Source organism: Chiloscyllium plagiosum, unplaced genomic scaffold, assembly GCF_037043375.1.
Source record: "Chiloscyllium plagiosum isolate Xiang-an unplaced genomic scaffold, Cpla_swu_hap1 HiC_scaffold_25, whole genome shotgun sequence".
NCBI lineage: Eukaryota > Metazoa > Chordata > Chondrichthyes > Orectolobiformes > Hemiscylliidae > Chiloscyllium > Chiloscyllium plagiosum.
The window spans coordinates 3340760-3361592 of NW_028270163.1; the positions used below are offsets into that span (position 1 = coordinate 3340760).

The window sequence follows — 20833 nt, forward strand, 5'->3', positions numbered from 1 at the left end:
ACCTCCTCCTAAAGGAAGATGCTCAGACCTGAATGCAATATTCCAGCTGAGACTTGAGTAATTCATGAAAGCCTGGTCTAACTAGCTTGCTTTTGTAGTCCGGACTTTCATGTCTAATCAAACATTTCCCACGATGTGTGTGGTGGTGCATCAGGCTCTGCCAGCATCAGCCTAGTGCCCGAGGGTGGGTATGCTCTGCCCCAGGTGTACTCACCGGTCTATCTTCTGCTGTGACGCCTTGCTGTCCAGCACCAGCCTCTGGTTGTGGAGCTCCAGGTCCCGGGCAGTCACATCCAGCTGTTCGTACACCTTGGCATGCTGCTCGTTCATCTGCCGCAACATCTCCAGTTGTTTACTGAGGTACTGCGAGATAAGGACAGAAACTAAACTGCATGGCAGAATCAGCTAGATGGGCTGAATGGCCTACTCCATTCCCACATTGAAGTAAAGTCTGATCATAGTCGGCAGCAGGAATGCTGGCTGATGCTACTCCATGGCCAGCACAGAGATACTGAAGCTAATTTGCACACTCTGGACCAGACTGATTTACACAATGCCTCTCATCCAGCTCTCATATTCATAGAGTCAGAAAATACAGAAGAGGCCCTATGGGCCATCAAGTCTGCATAGACCTATCTACACCAATCCCACTTTCTAGCACCACATCCATAACCTTGAATGTTGTGACATTTCAACTCTTCATCCAAGTACTTTTTAAAGGTTATGAGATTTCTTGCATCTACTACCCTCCCTGCAGTGCATTCCAGATTCCCATCACCCTATTTCCTCCAGTCCATTTAAACCTCCTGCCCTTCACCATAAAATTATGCCCCTCATTAAGTTCTCTTCAACTAAGGGGAATGACTACTTCCTATCCACCATGTCTATGATCCTCAATCTTATTCACCTCTATCAGGTTCCCTCACCCAATCTCCAACCTTCTCTGCTCAAAAAAAAAAGCTACCTGAGCTTATCAAGCCTCTCTTCGATGAAATTGTCCATCCCTAGCAACATCCTGACAAATCTCCTTTGCGCCCCTCCAGTGCAATCGTGTCCTTCCTATAGTGCAGTAACCAGAATTCTCACAGTATTCCAGCTATGGCCTAAACAACCCCACATGGCCACATAGTAGAGCTATTTTCCTTGGAGCAGAAAAGGCTGTGAGAAGGGTGAAATCGGATTGAGGTGTACAAAATTATGGGGGGTAAAAAAGGTATCTGGGGCATAGCTATACAGTCTCTTTCTCTGGCTGAAATTTTCCAGCATCCAAGTGAATCTATTCTGCATCCTTTCCAGTGCAATCATATCCTATTGTGAGGTGTCCAGAACTGCACACAGTACTCCAGCTGTGGACTAACCTATGTTGTGCACTGTTCCTTCATAACCTCCCAGCTCTTGTACTTACTGCCTCAACTAATAAACGCAAGTATCCAATATGCCTTCGTAACCATCCTGTCCAACTGTTCTGATTACTTCAAAGACCATAAGACATAGGAGTGGAAGTAAGGCCATTCGGCCCATCGAGTCCACTCCGCTATTCAATCATGGCTGATGCGCATTTCAGCTCCACTCACCAGCGTTCTCCTCGTAGCCCTTAATTCCTCGAGACAACAAAAATCTATCAATCTCGGCCTTGAAGACATTTAGCATCCCGGCTTCCACTGCACTCCGTGGCAATGAATTCCACAGGCCCACCACTCTCTGGCTGAAGAAATGTCTCCGCATTTCTGTTCTGAAATGACCCCCTCTAATTCGAAGGCTGTGTCCACGGGTCCTAGTCTCCTCGTCTAACGGAAACAATTTCCTAGCATCCACCTTTTCCAAGCCATGTATTATTTTGTACGTCTCTATTAAGTCTCCCCTTAATCTTCTAAACTCCAATGAATACAATCCCAGTATCCTCAGCTGTTCCTCATATGTTAGACCTGTGATTCCAGGGATCATCCGTGTGAATCTCCGCTGGACACGTTCCAGTGCCAGTATGTCCTTCCTGAGGTGTGGGGACCAAAACTGGACACAGTACTCCAAATGGGGCCTAACCAGAGCTTTATAAAGTCTTAGTAGTACATCTCTACTTTTATATTCCAACCCTTTTGAGATAAGAGACAACATTGCATTCGCTTTCTTAATCATGGACTCAACCTGCATGTTTACCTTTAGAGAATCCTCGACTAGCACTCCCAGATCCCTTTGTGCTTTGGCTTTATTAATTTTCTCACCATTTAGAAAGTAGTCTATGCTTTTATTCTTTTTGCCAAAGTGCAAGACCTCGCACTTGCTCACGTTAAATTCCATCAGCCATTTCCTGGACCACTCTCCCAACCTGTCTAGATCCTTCTGTAGCCTCCCCACTTCCTCAGTACTACCTGCCTGTCCACCTAACTTCGTATCATCGGCAAACTTCGCTAGAATGCCCCCGGTTCCCTCATCAAAAATCATTAATATATAATGCGAACAGCTGTGGCCCCAGCACCGAACCCTGCGGGACACCGCTCGTCACCAGCTGCCATTCTGAAAAAGAACCTTTTATCCCAACTCTCTGCCTTCTGTTAGACAGCCAATCCTCAATCCATACCAGTAGCTCACCTCGAACACCATGGGCCCTCATCTTGCTCAGCAGCCTCCCGTGTGGCACCTTATCAAAGGCCTTTTGAAAGTCTAGATAGACCACATCCACTGGGTTTCCCTGGTCTAACCTACTTGTTACCTCTTCAAAAAATTCCAACAGGTTTGTCAGGCATGACCTCCCTTTACTAAATCCATGTTGACTTGTTCTAATCAGACTCTGCTCTACATACATGTACAAAGGATCTACATACATGTACAAATCCTCATTTGAAGACGCTTCCAAGATATCATCCCTCCTTACTGCAGTAACTGACAATTAATAATACAACACCACCTTTTTTTTTAAAAAACTTTTTTGATTAGATTAGATTAGATTACTTACAGTGTGGAAACAGGCCCTTCAGCCCAACAAGTCCACACCGCCCCGCCGAAGCGCAACCCACCCATATCCCTACATTTACCCCTCACCTAACACTACGGACAATTTAGCATGGCCAATTCACCTGACCTGCACATCTTTGGACTGTGGGAGGAAACCGGAGCACCCGGAGGAAACCCACGCAGACACGGGGAGAACGTGCAAACTCCACACAGCCTGAGGCGGGAATTGAACCCGGGTCTCTGGCGCTGTGAGGCAGCAGTGCTAACCACTGTGTCACCGTGCCGCCCACTTTGTCTCACCTGAAGATCTTATAGCCCGGAATAACTTCCCACAATAAGTTCAAACATCTTCCCCAAGAGAAATTTTGTCTTGCTTTGGTAATACACCCATTTTGCCTGGTTCCCCCAACACAGGGTGAGTATACTGTGACAGTGAATGGAGAGTTCTCTCTGTCCACAAGGCTCCCAGTGTGGATAGAGGTCATTCAGCCCACTGTCTCTGTACCAGCTCTTTGTAAGATGTTTCAAATTATTCCTACTCTTTTACCCATAGTACTTCAAGTAATTATCTAATTCCCTTCCAAATGTTACTATTTAATCTGTTCGGAGTTCCTCGTCAGGCAGCTCAGTGTATAAAATGTTGCACATATGTCTGGAACTGTTGCCAAATTCCTTAAATATTTATTCCCTAGTTACTGAGTCTCCTACGGGTGGAATCCTTTACTTCCTGTCTACTCTATCAAAGCCAATCATAATGCTCAAAATGTAAATTAAACTTTCACTCATCCTTCCATCTCAAATGAGAACTACAGATGTTTCTCCAGTAACTGAAATTCCTGACCCATGGCACATAAATCTACTCTGCACCTTTTCAGAGGACTTGACATCATTGCTAAATGTATGCCCAGAGTTGGACACAGTGAAATCAAACAAACAGAATCATAGAATTTTATAGTACAGTAGGAGGCCACTTGACCCACTGTGTCTGGATCAGCACTCAAAAGAACTCTCCAGCTCTATCTCAGAGCTCTCTAAATTAATTACTTTCAAATATACATCGAGCTGTTTTTTGAAACCTCCCAAGGAATCTGCCTCTACCATTCTCCCAGGTAGCACATCCAAATCCTAAAAACTCTGAGAAAAGAAGGTCCTCCTCATCTCACTCCTAGCTGTATTGTTAAAAATCTTGAAATTGTGACCCTTAGTTACTGACATACCAATTAGTGAAAACACAACATAGTTTTTCACCCTGTCAAAGTTGTTCATAGTTTTGTATAACTCAAGAAAGTCACCTCTTCATCTTCTCTGTTTCGAGGAGATTAAGCCCAATTTGTCTAATCTTTCCTTGTATCTAATTTCCCTCATTGCTGGTATCATTGTAGTAAATCTCCTTTGCACTCTCTTTAACATCCTTCCTTAAAAATGGTGCCCAGAACTGAACACTATATTCTGACCAATGATTTGAAGAGGAGAGGTGTAGCATCACTTCCTCAATTTTCACACGCACTCATGTGCACGCAGACACTGGAAAAACACACATAGTAAGCTGGTTAAGACACTAAGAGCCCATGGTAGCCAAGGCAATTTGTCAAATTGGTTCCAAAATTGACTGACTTGTAGAAGGCAGAGAGGAATGTCCGAAGATTTTTTTTTGTGACTGGAAGCCGGAGTTCAGCCTAGCACAGCACAGGGTTCAGTGTTGGGTCCCATAATGTCTGTTGTGAACATTAATGATTTAGACATATATGTAGGAAGTATGATTAATAGTTTTGCGGATAACACTAAAATCGGTGATGTGGTAAATAATGAGGAGTAAAACTCTCAACTGAGAGGTTGATACAGACACACTGGACAAATGGAATTAATCTTTTTGGCAAGACTGACATGGTGAGAAAGTACACAATGAAATGGTAGGATCCTTATAAGTACAGAGAATCAGAGGGACCTTGGTGTGCATGTCCATAGGTCATTCAAGGCAGCAGGAAAGGTAGGTAAGGTAATTAGAGTCATAGAGATGTACATCACCGAAACAGACCCTTTGGTCCAACTCGTCCATGCTGACCAGATAGCCTAACCTATCCAGTCACATTGACTAGCACTTGACCCATGTTCCTCTAAACCCTTCCTATTTATATACCTATCCAGATGCCTTTTAAATGTTGTAATTATACCAGCCTCCACCATGTCCCCTGGCAGCTCATTCCGTAATTAAGGCATACTTACCTTATAAGTCCTTGCTCTTGAACACAAGAGCAAGGAGGTTGTGATAGAGCTGTATGCAATGTCAATTAGGCCACAGCTGGAGTACGTGTCCAGTTCTGGTCATCATACTTTAGGAAGAATGTGATTGCACTGGAGGGGGTGAAGAGTAAATTCACCAGGATGTTGCTTGGGATGCGTCAATTCAGAGAGACTAGAAAGGCCGGTGTTGTTTTCCTTACAGCAGAAGTGCTTGATTGAGGTGGACAAAGTTCTGAGGGGTTAGGAAGGGTAGATAGGAAGATACATTTCCCCTTAGTACATGAGGCAATACTCAATGGCACAGTTTAAAGGCAAGGAACAGGAGATTTAGAGAGCATCTGGAATTCACTGCATGAAAAGGGTGATAAAGGCAGGAACTCTTAAGACACTGAAAAACAATTCTGATGAGCACTTGAAACGCCACAGGTCAGTATTTGAAAATGGGTTTAGAATTGATGGATGTTTGATGACTGGTGCCGGCAGGATGGGTTGAAGGCCTCTTTCTTTGCTGTAAAGCCTCAAATGACACACACACACAAACAATAGAAAGGTCTCAGGGTCTGATCAGAACAGGGATTGAGTCAAATGTCAACTATCCCCTGCTGGAAAATGTATGCCCTGAATGGGTTTGAATGCATTTCCCCACTATGACAACCAGTCCATTAAGGAATGGCATGAATGGGGAATTCACAGTCATGGTGAGTGGTTGAAGTAAGTAGTATTCATGGATTTAAAGGAAAACTAGATACGTTGAGAAGAAAACAAGGGTTATGATGATGCACTGAGCGGAGAGAAGATTGGGGGAGGCTTGAAAAGAGCATAGACATGGAGTGGTTATGTCAAATGGCCTGTTTCTGAGCTGTAAACCTGTGTAAGGTATTCAGTGTGTTAGCTCACAAAGTGACCGCTAAGCAAAGTGCTGACCAACAGGTAGTTCCTGTGAGAACAGGGCTCCTTTCTGAGTTTGAGCAGATGGAGAGCTCAGCAATGTTATTTATGAATCTTCCCAGCAGTTCACCAACTCAAACTCAAAGCTAATGGCTTATAACATCAGAATCCATAATGCTTAGTAGAGAGAGGTAGCTGTGAGGGGAGGCTGAGGGAAGAGAGGTAGAGGGGGGAAAAAGAGGGAATTGAGAAGCGAGATGTGTGTGTGTGTGGGGGGGAAGAAAGGAAGAGAGGAGGAGAGAGATATAGGTGGGGGTAAAGAGAGGGGGAGGTCGGGGTGGATAGAGAGAAAGGTGGGGGGGCTTGGAGAGAATGGGGTGAGATGTTGGGGGGGAGATGAGGATGAGGAGAGAGGGGATTGGGGGAAATGGAAGGGGGGAGAGGGAGAGAGAGACACACACACAGACAGGGGTGGGAGCAGTAGGGAGGGAGAGAAGTTGAGGGGATAGAGAGACAGAGAGAGAGAGACAGAGAGAGAGAGACAGAGAGAGAGAGACAGAGAGAGAGAGACAGAGAGAGAGAGACAGAGAGAGAGAGACAGAGAGAGAGAGACAGAGAGAGAGAGACAGAGAGAGAGAGACAGAGAGAGAGAGACAGAGAGAGAGAGACAGAGAGAGAGAGACAGAGAGAGAGAGACAGAGAGAGAGAGACAGAGAGAGAGAGACAGAGAGAGAGAGACAGAGAGAGAGAGACAGAGAGGAGAGACAGAGAGGAGAGACAGAGAGGAGAGACAGAGAGGAGAGACAGAGAGGAGAGACAGAGAGGAGAGACAGAGAGGAGAGACAGAGAGGAGAGACAGAGAGGAGAGACAGAGAGGAGAGACAGAGAGGAGAGACAGAGAGGAGAGACAGAGAGGAGAGACAGAGAGGAGAGACAGAGAGGAGAGACAGAGAGGAGAGACAGAGAGGAGAGACAGAGAGGAGAGACAGAGAAGAGAGACAGAGAAGAGAGACAGAGAAGAGAGACAGAGAAGAGAGACAGAGAAGAGAGACAGAGAAGAGAGACAGAGAAGAGAGACAGAGAAGAGAGACAGAGAAGAGAGACAGAGAAGAGAGACAGAGAAGAGAGACAGAGAAGAGAGACAGAGAAGAGAGACAGAGAAGAGAGACAGAGAAGAGAGACAGAGAAGAGAGACAGAGAAGAGAGACAGAGAAGAGAGACAGAGAAGAGAGACAGAGAAGAGAGACAGAGAAGAGAGACAGAGAAGAGAGACAGAGAAGAGAGACAGAGAAGAGAGACAGAGAAGAGAGACAGAGAAGAGAGACAGAGAAGAGAGACAGAGAAGAGAGACAGAGAAGAGAGACAGAGAAGAGAGACAGAGAAGAGAGACAGAGAAGAGAGACAGAGAAGAGAGACAGAGAAGAGAGACAGAGAAGAGAGACAGAGAAGAGAGACAGAGAAGAGAGACAGAGAAGAGAGACAGAGAAGAGAGACAGAGAAGAGAGACAGAGAAGAGAGACAGAGAAGAGAGACAGAGAAGAGAGACAGAGAAGAGAGACAGAGAAGAGAGACAGAGAAGAGAGACAGAGAAGAGAGACAGAGAAGAGAGACAGAGAAGAGAGACAGAGAAGAGAGACAGAGAAGAGAGACAGAGAAGAGAGACAGAGAAGAGAGACAGAGAAGAGAGACAGAGAAGAGAGACAGAGAAGAGAGACAGAGAAGAGAGACAGAGAAGAGAGACAGAGAAGAGAGACAGAGAAGAGAGACAGAGAAGAGAGACAGAGAAGAGAGACAGAGAAGAGAGACAGAGAAGAGAGACAGAGAAGAGAGACAGAGAAGAGAGACAGAGAAGAGAGACAGAGAAGAGAGACAGAGAAGAGAGACAGAGAAGAGAGACAGAGAAGAGAGACAGAGAAGAGAGACAGAGAAGAGAGACAGAGAAGAGAGACAGAGAAGAGAGACAGAGAAGAGAGACAGAGAAGAGAGACAGAGAAGAGAGACAGAGAAGAGAGACAGAGAAGAGAGACAGAGAAGAGAGACAGAGAAGAGAGACAGAGAAGAGAGACAGAGAAGAGAGACAGAGAAGAGAGACAGAGAAGAGAGACAGAGAAGAGAGACAGAGAAGAGAGACAGAGAAGAGAGACAGAGAAGAGAGACAGAGAAGAGAGACAGAGAAGAGAGACAGAGAAGAGAGACAGAGAAGAGAGACAGAGAAGAGAGACAGAGAAGCGAGACAGAGAAGAGAGACAGAGAAGCGAGACAGAGAAGAGAGACAGAGAAGAGAGACAGAGAAGAGAGACAGAGAAGAGAGACAGAGAAGAGAGACAGAGAAGAGAGACAGAGAAGAGAGACAGAGAAGAGAGACAGAGAAGAGAGACAGAGAAGAGAGACAGAGAAGAGAGAGAGAGAGACAGAGAGAGACAGAGAAGAGAGAGGTACATGGGGAGGAAGGTGGGGAAAAAGAGATAGAGACGGGTGAGGGGTGAAGAGAGAGAGAAGGTAGGAGTAAGACACGGGGAGGGGAGAGAGAGATAGAAAGGGAGGGGTAGGATGTGATACAGTGACTGAAACAGAAAGAGAGAGAGGGAGGGAGGGAAGAGAGAAGGAAGAGTTGGAGAGGGGGTGGCTTCGAGGGAAACAATCCAGAGTGATGCTGACATGGAATCTCATTATTCCCAGCTGTAAGACAGACCGTTGCTTGGTTAACAATGGAGGCGTGGAACATACAGGAACCAGAACTTTGGCAGCATGCTGCAGGGAGACAGCCAGCTGGCAAAGTGCCACCATGAAGCATTCCTTCTGCTGCTCATGCTCTCCCCATGTCCCAACACATGCTCCCCATGTCTCAGCACCATCACACTCTCCCTGTCCTATAAGAACAAACCCCAGATGTCTCTGAAATCTCATCGATAACAGAAGCTCCCTCCTGTGGCTTCCTGTATTCTTTAAGTTTCCCTGGAGAGAGGTACAAGCCATGACAAGTCTGGAAGCTTTGAATCCTTATTATGGACTCTGCTGAGCTAGGAACAGTGGGTACCTCACATGTTCATTGTTAGACAGGCTTCAGGCTACCATCATCTACTGGATATACACACGGATAGCAGCCTGGTGAGGACATTGCAGCAAGCAGGAGACAGTGTCACATTGAAATAGTGCCCGGTGAACCACTCCGATTGAAGGGCAGCCGACGAGGAATTTCTGAAGATGTTTCACCCTTAGTCCTCCACTTTGACTTGTTAACCAGGTATCCTGTTTTCACACACTCCCAGGGCAGGGACAGCACAAGGTTAGATACACAGAGTAAAGCTCCCTCTACACTGTCCCATCAAATACTCCCAGGACAGAGAGACAATAGGACGCCTCAAGGACCACAAGTGGACATGTCTGTGCAGAACCACAGGAGATGGACATGGTCCTCAATAAATATTTCTGCTTTGTGTTTACTGTGGAGAAAGACATGAAGATTTGGGAACTTGGTGAAGATAGTGGTTATATCTTGGGGATAATCTATATTACAGTCGAGGTTGTGTTGGATGTATTAGAATGTATGAAGGTGGATAAATCTCCTGGTCCTGACGGAGATATCCAAGAACACTGCAAGAGGCTAGAGAAGAAATTGCAGGGGCTCTGGTTGATATTTTTGAATCATCGTTAGCCACAGGTGAGGTCCCAGAGGACTGGAGAGTAGTGTATGTTGTGCCCTTATTCAAGAAAGGGGCTGCAAAGGAAAACCTGGGAACTATACACCAGTAAGCCTAACATCTGTGGTAGGTAAGTTACTTAAGATTTTGAGATAAGATATACATGCATTTAGAAAGACAGGCTTTTGTTAGGAATGGTCAGCATGGCTTTGTGTGGGAGATCATGCCTCACAAATTTGTTAGAGGCTCTTTAATGAAGTGACCAGGAAGGTTGACAATGGCTGGGCAGTAGACATAATCGATATGGATGTCAGTAAGGCCTTTGAGAAGGGTCCACATGGTAGGCTGCTCTGGAAGGTTAGATCACACGGAATCCAGGGAGAGCTGGCAAATTAGATATACAATTGATTTGATGGCAGGAAGCAGAGGGATGCTGTCAGACTGGAGGCCTGTGACTGGTGGAATGCCTCACGGGTTGGTGCTGGGCCCACTGCTGTTTGTTACCCATATCAATGATTTGGATGAGAATGTAGGCCTGATTAGTAAGTTTGCAGATGACACTGAAATAGATGGTATCATGGACAGTGAGGAAGGTTGTCAGAAATTGCAGCAGGACCTTGATCACCTGGGGAAATGGGCTGAGAAATGGCAAATAGAGTTTAATATAGATAAGGGTGAGGGCTTGCATTTTGGAAAGTCAAATCAAGGTAGGAGTTTCATGGTGAATGGTGGGGCCTGAAGGAGTGTAGTGGAACAGAGAGACCTTGGAGTTCAGGTGCACAGTTCCCTGAAAGTGGAGTCAGAGGTAGACAGGGCAGGGAAAAAGGCTTTTGGCACACTGGCCTTCATCAGTCAGGGCTTGAGTATAGATGTTGGGAAGTTTAGTTGCAGTTGTACAGGATGTTGATGAGGCCATACTTGGAGTATTGTGTTCAGTTTTGGTCACCTTGCTATTGGAAAGAGGTTATTAAACTGGAAAGAGTGCAGAAGAAATTTACAAGGATGTTGCCAGGACTCACGGGTCTGAGTTATAGGGAGAGACTGGACAAGTTAGCACATTTTTCTTTAGTGTAGGAAACTACACTTCTATAACATCATGAGAGGCATGGATAGGGTGAATGCACTGTTTTTTTCCCCCCCAAGGTTATGGAATAGAGAACTAGAGAGCATCAGTTTAAGGTTAGAGGGGAAAGAATAAAAGGGAACCTGAGGGGCAACCTTTTTTTTTTTTACAGAGGGTGATACACATATGGAATGAGCTACCAGCGGAAATGGTTGAGGCAGGTACATTAACAACATTTAGAACATAGAAAGGTACAGCACAGAACAGGCCCTTTGGCCCACGATGTTGTGCCGAGGTTTAATCCTAATGTAAAATATAGTAACTTAACCTACACACCCTTCAACTCACTGCTATCCATGTGCATGTCCAGCAGTCGCTTAAAAATGGCAACTTTGAGGGATCTGTGTACTTGCACACCCAGATCCCTCTGTTCCTCCACACTATCAAGAATCCTGTCTTTAATCCTATATTCAGCATTCGAGTTCAACCTTCCAAAATGCATCATTTATCCAGGTTGAACTCCATTTGCCATTTCACAGCCCAGCTCTGCATCTTGTCTATGTCACGCTGCAGCCTGCAATAGCCCTCTATACAACAACAACACCTCCAACCTTTGTGCCATCTGCAAATTTACTAACCCACCCCTCAACCTCCTCATCCAAATCATTTATAAAAACTATAAAGAGCAGAGGCCCAAAAACACAGCCCTGCGGGACCCCACTCAACACTGACCTCTAGGCACTGACCTCTATTCCTCCCTGATTATTCTCTTATTTCCATTTACAACCACTCTGCCTTCTGTCAGCCAGCCAATTCTGAATCCAGATAGCCAAATCTCCCTGTATCCCATACTTCCTTACTTTATGAATTAGCCTACCATGGGGAACCTTATCAAATGCCTTGCTGAAGTCCATATACACCACATCCACTCTCAACCTGTCTTGTCACCTCCTCAAAGAACTCAATAAGATTTGTGAGGCATGACTTGCCCCTCACAAAGCCATGCTGACTGCCTTTAATCACACTATGCTTTGCCAAATAGTGATAAGTCCTATCCCTCAATTCTTTCGAAAACTTTACTGATCACAGACGTAAGACTGACTGGTCTGTAATTGCCAGGGATTTCCCTATTACCCTTCTTGAAAAGAGGAACAACATTCACCTCCTTCCAATCCTCTGGTACGACTCCCTTGGAGAGTGAGGAAGCAAATATTCTCTCCAGCGGCCTAGCAACCTCCTTTCTCGCTTCCCGGAGCAGCCCAGGATAAATCTGGTCTGGCCCTGCGGACTTATCAATCTTAATATTTTCCAAGATTTCCAGCACATCAACTTCATTAATCTTGATCTGGTCAAGCTTCCCCTATCTGCTCAGACTCCACACACAAGCTCCACTATCCCTGATCAGCCCTATCTTCTCCCTGATTATTCTCTTATTCCTCACATGAGTAAAATGCCTTTGGGTTCTCCCTAATCCTTATTGCCAATTTAAAAGGTAATTGGACAAATACATGGAGAGGAAAGGTTTAAAAGGATATGGGCCAAGTGGGAAATGGGGTTAGTGTGGATGGACATTTTAGTCAGCATGGACCAGTTTGGGTCTTAGGACCTGTCTCTGTGCTGTAGGACTCTATGACAGGGACAGTACAGGGTCAGATACAGAGTTAAGTTCCCTCTACACTGTCCCAATCAAACACTTCCTTAAGAGGCAGCATGGGGTTTGATACAGAGTAATGCTCTCTCTACACTGACCCCATCAAGTTCTGGGGTTTGACAATGTGGTCTGCATTTGTATTGTAATGGGTGAGCATTGATGATCTCTTTGTTGGGGTTTGGTGCTGTGTAACTGCCTTGTCTCCATTCACTGGGGTGTAAGAGCCCTTGTTGTTAGAAGGGGGCATGGGCATGGTCAAGGTCAACACGACAATGAGTAGCCTGACGGCACTGGCCAGACACAGAAGGCAGGACCTCAAGTGGGAGATAGCAATGGGCCACCAAGCTGGTCACAGGGTGGGAAAGGGTCAGAGGGGTTAATGAGAAAATGCAACCCACTGTGTTTGTGGCTGCAATGATTCCGTATATGGCACTAACTTGCAGTGAGCGGTTTGTAAATCGAATGAAAAGAGTACAAATGCAAGGATGATATAGTGAGCCTTCAGAAATCATGAGCTTAGCCTCAGCAGGAATATTGTATCCAGTGCTCAGCACCACATTCAGGAAGGATGTGAATCAGAGAGAGCTGCTGAGGTTTACAGAATTGTTCCCTGGTTAGGGTGGAACTACCCTAACCAGTAATAACTATCCAGTTACGTAGATAGGTCGGAGAAGCTGGGATTGTTTTATCTGATAATGTTTTTGGGATCCTTGACAGGGAGGGGGAGCTGCCCCAAGTCGTGGTCCACATAGGCACCAATGACATAAGTAGGAAGGTGGGGATCTAAGTCAGAAATTCAGGGAGCTAGGGTGGAAGCTCAGAGCTACATGTCTCTGGTCTGTTGCCTGTGCCACATGCTAGTGAAGCAAGGAACAGGGAGACAGCAGTACTAAACACGTGGCTGCAGGGATAGTGCAGGAGGGAGGGTTTTGGATTCTTGGATAATTGGAGCTCTTTCTGGGGAAGGTGGAACCTCTACAAACAGGATGGTCTTCACCTGAACCAGAGGGGAACCAATATCCTGGGAGGGGGGGGGAACAAATTTGCTAATGCTCTTTGTTTGGGAGGGGAGGGGAGGGGAGGGGAGGGGAGGGGGGGGGGGGGGGCAGGGTTTAAACCAATGCAGCAGGGGGATGGGAACCTGAATTGTAGTTCAGTGTAAAGAAGGAAAGTTGAGCAGAGGGAGGTCAGGGACAGGTTTACAAGGTCACGAGAGGGCACTGGCAATCAGGGTGTTGGTTTGAAATGTGTGTACTTCAATGCCAGGAGCATCCAAAATAAGGTGGGTGAACTTGCAGCATGGGTCAGTATCTGGGATTTTGATGCTGTGGAAAGAAACATCTGTAGTATCCTATAGAAAGGTAGTGGACTGGGATTGAACACCTCTTCAAGAGGGACAAAAGAGTCATGATGGCCTTACTAGCCTCCATTCAATGACTAGAAGTAGCTCAGCAACACTTTTTCAAGGGCAACAAGGAATGGAAACTAAGTGTTGCTTTCGCCAATGAGCCCCACGTCCCAACAATCAAAAACAAGGACAGATATTCCAGCAGCTCGATGAAATGCTAGCACACAGAACAGAGATCAAGAGCGCCAGGTCAAATCAGACCCACCATTGGTTGCTATCTTTCCTAAATTCCACCAACGACTACAGAATAACCTCGGTTATCTGAATGTCAATTATCCGAATTTCGGATTATCCGAACAAGATTTCAAGGTCCTGTAAAAACGTTATCCGAACAAAATACTCCCCACCCGTCTCATTTGGATAATTGAGGTTTTAAGATTTAAAGATTTAGATTCCCTACGGTGTGGAAACAGGCCATTCGGCCCAACAAGTCCACACCAATCCTCCGAAGGGTAACCCAGACCCATTCTCCTACCCTATAATTTACCACAGACTAATGCACCTCATTATGGGCAATTTAGCATGACCAATTCACCTGACCTGCACATCTTTGGACTGTAGGAGGAAATCGGAGCACCCGAAGGAAACCCACGCAGACACAGGGAGAACGTGCAAACTCCACACAGACAGTCGCCCGAGGCTGGAATCGAACTCAGGTCCCTGGCGCTGAGAGGCTGCGTGAGAGGCTGCACTGAGCCACCATGCTGCCCCACCCCCTTTTTTTTAAAGTGGAAGACAAGGTTGTTCTGTATTCAGCTGTAAAGCACTTTGGGACATCCTGAGGTTGTGAATGGTGCTATATAAATGCAGGTTCTTTCTTCAATGACAAAAACAGTCCCTCCTGCATTCACGTTTAGACTGAACATATTGTTTCGCCATTCCTTTCCTACAGCTAATCCTCTTCATATTTTCTCTGCACTGTGAGTTTTAGGTTATAATTTAAACCCAAATCCTAAATTCTGTGTGTTTGTTTGAGACTTTAACCATTCAGAGACCAGGAGATGACCTGGTGGGGTAACCCAGGAAACTAAGGAAAGAGTCAATAGGCACAGCTTTCAGTGATTAGGGTGTGCACTGGGTGTGAGGCTGAAGTTAGGGAGTGGTGTAGGACGCCACTGTCTGGATACAGCATTGGCTGGCCAAAAGAAGACAGCGAGTGGTACTGGATGGAAAGTATTCCACCTGGAGGTCGGTGACCAGTGGTGTCCCGCAGGGAGATGTTCTTGAGCCTCTGCTCTTCAATGTTTTTATAAATGACTTGGATGAAGAAATGGAAGGGTGGGTTAGTAAGTTTGCCGATGACACAAAGGTCGGTGGTGCTGTAGATAGCGTCGAGGGCTATTGCAGGCTACAAGATATTGACAAGATACTCTATAGAGCTGGGCTGAGAAATGGCAGATGGAGTTCAACCTGGGAGGCACTGTGGCTAGCACTGCTGCCTTACAGGGACCTGGGTTTGATTCCTGCCTTGGGAGACTGTGTGGAGTTTGCACATTCTCCCAGTGTCTGCATGGTTTTCCTCTGGGTGCTCTGGTTTCCTACCACAGTCCAAAAATGTGCAGGTTAGGTAAATTGGCCGTGCTAAATTGCCCATAGTGTTAGGTGAAAGGGTAAATGTAGCGGAATGGGTCTGGATGGGTTGCTCTTCGGAGGGTTGATGTGGACTTGTTGGGCTGAAGGGCCTGTTTCCACACTAAGTAATCTAATCGAATAAAAAAAAATGCAAAGTGATTCATTTTGGGAGGTCGAATTTGAATGCTGAATACAGGGTTAAAGATTCTTGGCAGTGTGGAGGAGCAGTGGAATTTTGGGGCCCATGTACATTGATCCCTCAAAGTTGCTAACCAAATTGATAGGGTTGTTAAGAAGGCGTATGGTGTGTTGGCTTTCATTAACGGGAGGTTGAGTTTAACAATGTGAGGTTTTGCTGCAGCTGTATAAAACCCTGGTTAGACAACACTTGGAATATTGTGTCCAGTTCTGGTCACCTCATTATAGGAAGGAATGTAGATGCTTAAGAGGGTGCAGAAGATGTTTACCAGGATGCCGCCTGGATTGGAGGGCTTGAGTGAGCTCAGAATTTTCACACTGGAGAGAAGGAGGAAGAGAGGTGACTTGATAGAAGTGTACAAGGTAATAAGAGGTATAGCTAGAGTAGAGTAGATAGCCAGAGACTTTTCCCCAGGGATGTCACGAGGGGTCATAATTTTAATGTAATTGGAGGAAGACATGGGGAGATGTCAGAGGTAGGTTCTTTATGCAGAGAGAGGTGGCTGTGTGGAATGCACGCCAGCAATGGTAGTAGAATCAGAGATATTAGAAAATTTAAACAACTGCTGGACAAGCACATGGACTGCAGTAAATTAAGGGTGTGTAGGTTAGGTTGATCTTAGATTAAGATAAATGCTCAGCACAACATCGTGGGCTGAAGGGCCTGTACTGTGCTGTACTGGTCGATGTTCTAAAGTAATACCTCTCACAAATATTCTCATTTCAGGCGGGGGGAGGGGGTGGGTGGGTGTTGTCTCTGCAGCAGTACCTTGGAATGTGACAGGCAATACAGAATGAGAAAGGGAAGGTAATCTTGAGGATTTGTTCAGGAAATCAGAGGCTGGGCTGGTCTTGGTGAGCGTATCTGTGCATTGAGTTTGGAGGCAGGGTGGGGTGAGGGGAGGGGTGTGGGTGGTGAGGATCAGTCACGCTTGGGGATAGTGCTAGAAGATCATAGTATGGACCCTGGTCTTGGTCATTGGATTAATGATTGTTGGATATAGGCACAATTGGAGAGGTGATAATAAAGATAGGGAGGGCAGTAAAGATAAGAGAAGGTTGTTTGAATCGATTACCTGACCAGACATGCAGAGAATGTGAGAGCATGTCAGAGTAACAGGGAAAAGTAAACAAACAATAGAAACTGGTCCAAGCACAAGAGAAGGTGAGAAAAAAACACTTAGGCTAACCAGGAAACAGCAATCTACTCATTACAAAATATATTCATCAATTAACCTAATCTTTTATCCTGCCTTTGTGGTACTCAAGTGTTTTTCGTATTATTCTCTTTTGGTCATCTTTTGTTGTTTTTTAAAACACGCCCCATCCCTCTGGCCTCCCACAAATCTTTGCCATATTGTATGTTTTTTCTTGTCATTTGATGCTATCCTTAGCTTCTATGGTTAACCAGGTTTATCCCCTTCCTAGAATCCTCCTTCCTCAAAATGATATCTCTTGCTATGTGCCTTGAACGGTTTTCTCAAATTGTTCCTCGACTATTTTTTCAGTCCACTCCAGTCAATTTTGCCCTCATTCCTTTGTATTTACCCTTAAGTTTACCACAGTTGTTGATAACCCAGGTTTCTCTTTCTCAAACTGAGTGCTAAACTTGACAGTACTATTCTAAACAAAATGGCAAGTAAACGCTCATAAAATAAAGTTAAAAATCACACAATGCCAGGTTATAGTCCAACTGGTTTAATTGGAAGCACTAACTTTCGGAGCACTCCGAAGCACTACAACCTGGCATTGTGTGACTTTTAACTTTATACACCCCAGTCCAACACTGACATCTCCAAATCATCTCATAAAATAACCTCTTTTCATAGAAAAGTAACAAAAATAGACCATAGCGAAGAGGATGTGGTCATGAACATATGAATCTTAAGAAACCAAGATGTCACCCACTGAGAGCCAATCACAGATTGACCATTAAAATAAAGCAAAGAGCTGCAGATGCTGGAGATCTGAAACAAAAACAGACGTTGCTGGAGAAACTTAGTGTGGCAGCATCTGTGGCGAGAACAAAGTTACTGTTTCAGGTCCAGTGACTCTTCATCAGAATGGATGGTAGTCATGAAATGCTCAAGTGTGCAGGTGTGTGGTATGCGATAGGTGAAGCCTAGAGAGAGAGACAACAGCAGTTAGGCAGACAGATCTATTATGCTCCCCTTCAGCCAACTATAAACGTAGCTTGATTGGACAAGTAAAAATGTCATTAATTATGCTGTGGATTATGTTTTGGAAAGAAAGTCAACAGGCACAGCTTTCAGTGTGCACAGAGTGCGAAACTGAAGTTAGTGGAGTCCTACTGTTCGGAAAGAAACGGGTGACGGAAATACATCAGTGACTGAGTGTTGACCCCAATGCCAAAAGTCAAACTGGGAATCAAAAGCTGTGCCAGCTCATAATGGCACTGTCCTACTTTGATAGATATTACTTTATAGCTTTAGTTTCCTGAGTTACTCCAGCAGGTCATCATCTAGTCCCTGAATGGTTAAAGTCTCAAACAAACATTTTGGGATTTGGGTTTAAAATATAACCTAAAGTTTGCAGTGCAGAGAAAATATGAAGAGGATTAGCCATAGGAAAAGAATGGAGAATTAGTACATGGGAGACAGAAGAAGGTTAAAGGAGTGGCCTCAATGTATTCAGTCTGAAAGCAAATGCAGGAGGGACTGTTTCTGCCACTGAAGAATAACCTGCATTTACGTGGCACCATTCACAACCTCAGGATGTCCCAAAGTGCTTTATAGCCGAATAGTTATTGGTGGAATTTCGGAAAAATAGCAACCGATTTTGAGCACACAAAATCAAATAGAACACAATGTAATAACAGCCCTGTAACCTTTTGTGATGTTTGAGGGATAAATAAGGGCTGGACACTGAAGGTCCCTATGCTCTACTTTGAAGAAGGTTTTAGAATCTTTTAAGTTCACCTAAGAGTAGACAGAGATTACTTTGAGGAAGAGGAGGCAGTGGATATCATCCTGTTATCTGGGTGAAGTACAGTACATTGTATTTACTGGTCAGTGTGTCGGGTAGCCATTTTAGAGCACCCGCCGTGCAAGTGCAGAGTGTGGTAAGGACAAAAGGATAACTAGGGAGAGAATAGGGCCCCTCAAAGATCAGCAAGGCGGCCTTTGTGTGGAGCCTCAGAAAATGGGGGAGATACTAAATGAATATTTTGCATCAGTATTTACTGTGGAAAAGGATAGGGAAATAGATGGGGACATCTTGCAAAACGTCCAGATTACAGAGGAGGAAGTGCTGGATGTCTTGAAACGGTTAAAGGTGGATTAAATCCCCCCAGGACCTGATCAGGTGTACCAGAGAACTCTGTGGGAAGATGGAGAAGTGATTGCTGGGCCTCTTGCTGAGATATTTGTATCATTGATAGTGGAGAAAGTGAGGTCTGCAGATGCTGGAGATCAAAGTTGAAACTTTATTGCTGGAACAGCACAGCAGGTCAGGCAGCATCCAGGGTACAGGAGATTCGACGTTTCGGGCACAGGCCCTTCCTCAGGAATGTAGGGAGGAGGGACTTGGAGGAGGGGCGTTGGAAATGTGATAGGTGGAAAGAGGTCAAGGTGAGGGTGATAGGTCGGAGCAGGATGGAGGCGGAGAGGTCAAGAAGAAGACTGCAGGTCAGGAAGGCGGTGCCGGGCTGGAGGGATCCGGCTGAGACAAGGTGGGGGGAGGGGGGATGAAGAAACTGGTGAAGTCCAAGTTCATCCCCTGCGGTTGGAGGGTTCCCAGTCGGAAGATAAGACGCTCCTCCTCCGACCGTCGGATCATTGATAGTCACAGGTGAGGTGCCGGAAGACTGGAGGTTGGCAAACGTGGTGCCACTGTTTAAGAAGGGTGGTAAAGACAAGCCAGGGAACTATAGCCCAGTGAGCCTGACCTCAGTGGTGGGCAAATTGTTGGAGGGAATCCTGAGGGACAGGGTGTACATGTGTTTGGAAAGGCAAGGACTGATTAGGGATAGTCAACATGGCTTTGTGCGTGGGAAATCGTATCTCACAAACTTGATTGAGTTTTTTGAAAAAGTAACAAAGAGGATTGATGAGGGCAGAGCAGTAGATGTGATCTATATGGACTTCAGTAAGGTGTTCGACAAGGCTCGCCATGGGAGACTGGTGAGCAAGGTTAGATCTCATGGAATAAGGGAGAACTAGCCATTTGGATACAGAACTGACTCAAAGGTAGAAGACAGAGGGTGGTGGTGGAGGGTTGTTTTTCAGACTGGAGGCCTGTGACCAGTGGAGTGCCACAAGGATCGATGCTGGGTCCTCTACTTTTTGTCATTTACATAAATGATTTGGATGCGAGCATAAGAGGTACAGTTAGTAAGTTTGCAGTTGACACCAAAATTGGAGGTGTCGTGGACAGCGAAGAGGGTTACATCAGATTACAACAGGATCTGGACCAGATGGGCCAACGGACTGAGAAGTGGCAGATGGAGTTTAATTCAGATAAATGAGAGGTGCTGCATTTTGGGAAAGCAAATCTTAGCAGGACTTATACACTTAATGGTAAGGTCCGAGGGAGTGTTGCTGAACAAAGAGACCTTGGAGTGCAGGTTTATAGTTCCTTGAAAATGGAGTCGCAGGTAGATAGGATAGTGAAGGCGGCGTTTGGTATGCTTTCCTTTATTGATCAGAGTATTGAGTACAGGAGTTGGGAGCTGATAAAGGGCTTATGCCCGAAACGTCAATTCTCCTGTTCCTTGGATGCTGCCTGACCTGCTGCGCTTTTCCAGCAACACATTTTCAGCTCTGATCTCCAGCAGCTGCAGTCCTCACTTTCTCCTACAGGAGTTGGGAGGTCATGTTGCGGCTGTACAGGACATTGGTTAGGCCACTGTTGGAATATTGCATGCAATTCTGGTCTCCTTCCTATCGGAAAGATGTTGTGAAACTTGAAAGGGTTCAGAAAAGATTTACAAGGATGTTGCCAGGGTTGGAGGATCTGAGCTACAGGGATAGGCTGAACAGGCTGGGGCTGTTTTCCCTGGAGCATCGGAGGCTGAGGGGTGACCTTATAGAGGTTTACAAAATTATGAGGGTCATGGATAGGATAAATAGACAAAGTCTTTTCCCTGGGGTCGGGGAGTCCAGAACTAGAGGGCATAGGTTTAGGGTGAGAGGGGAAGGTATAAGAGAGACCTAAGGGGCAACTTTTTCACTCCGAGGGTGGTACATGTATGGAATGAACTG

General features: G+C 45.6%; 1 protein-coding gene across 1 annotated transcript in view; it reads right to left on the bottom strand.

Moving 5' to 3' along the window:
• The window catches only part of cdr2l (cerebellar degeneration-related protein 2-like), a 52472-nt gene that overhangs the window by 16172 nt on the left and 15467 nt on the right, over positions 1-20833 (bottom strand). Inside the window, exon 3 of the mRNA XM_043714308.2 lies at positions 215-363. Coding sequence (XP_043570243.1) covers positions 215-363 — 149 coding nt within the window. The remainder of the gene's footprint in view (positions 1-214; positions 364-20833) is intronic.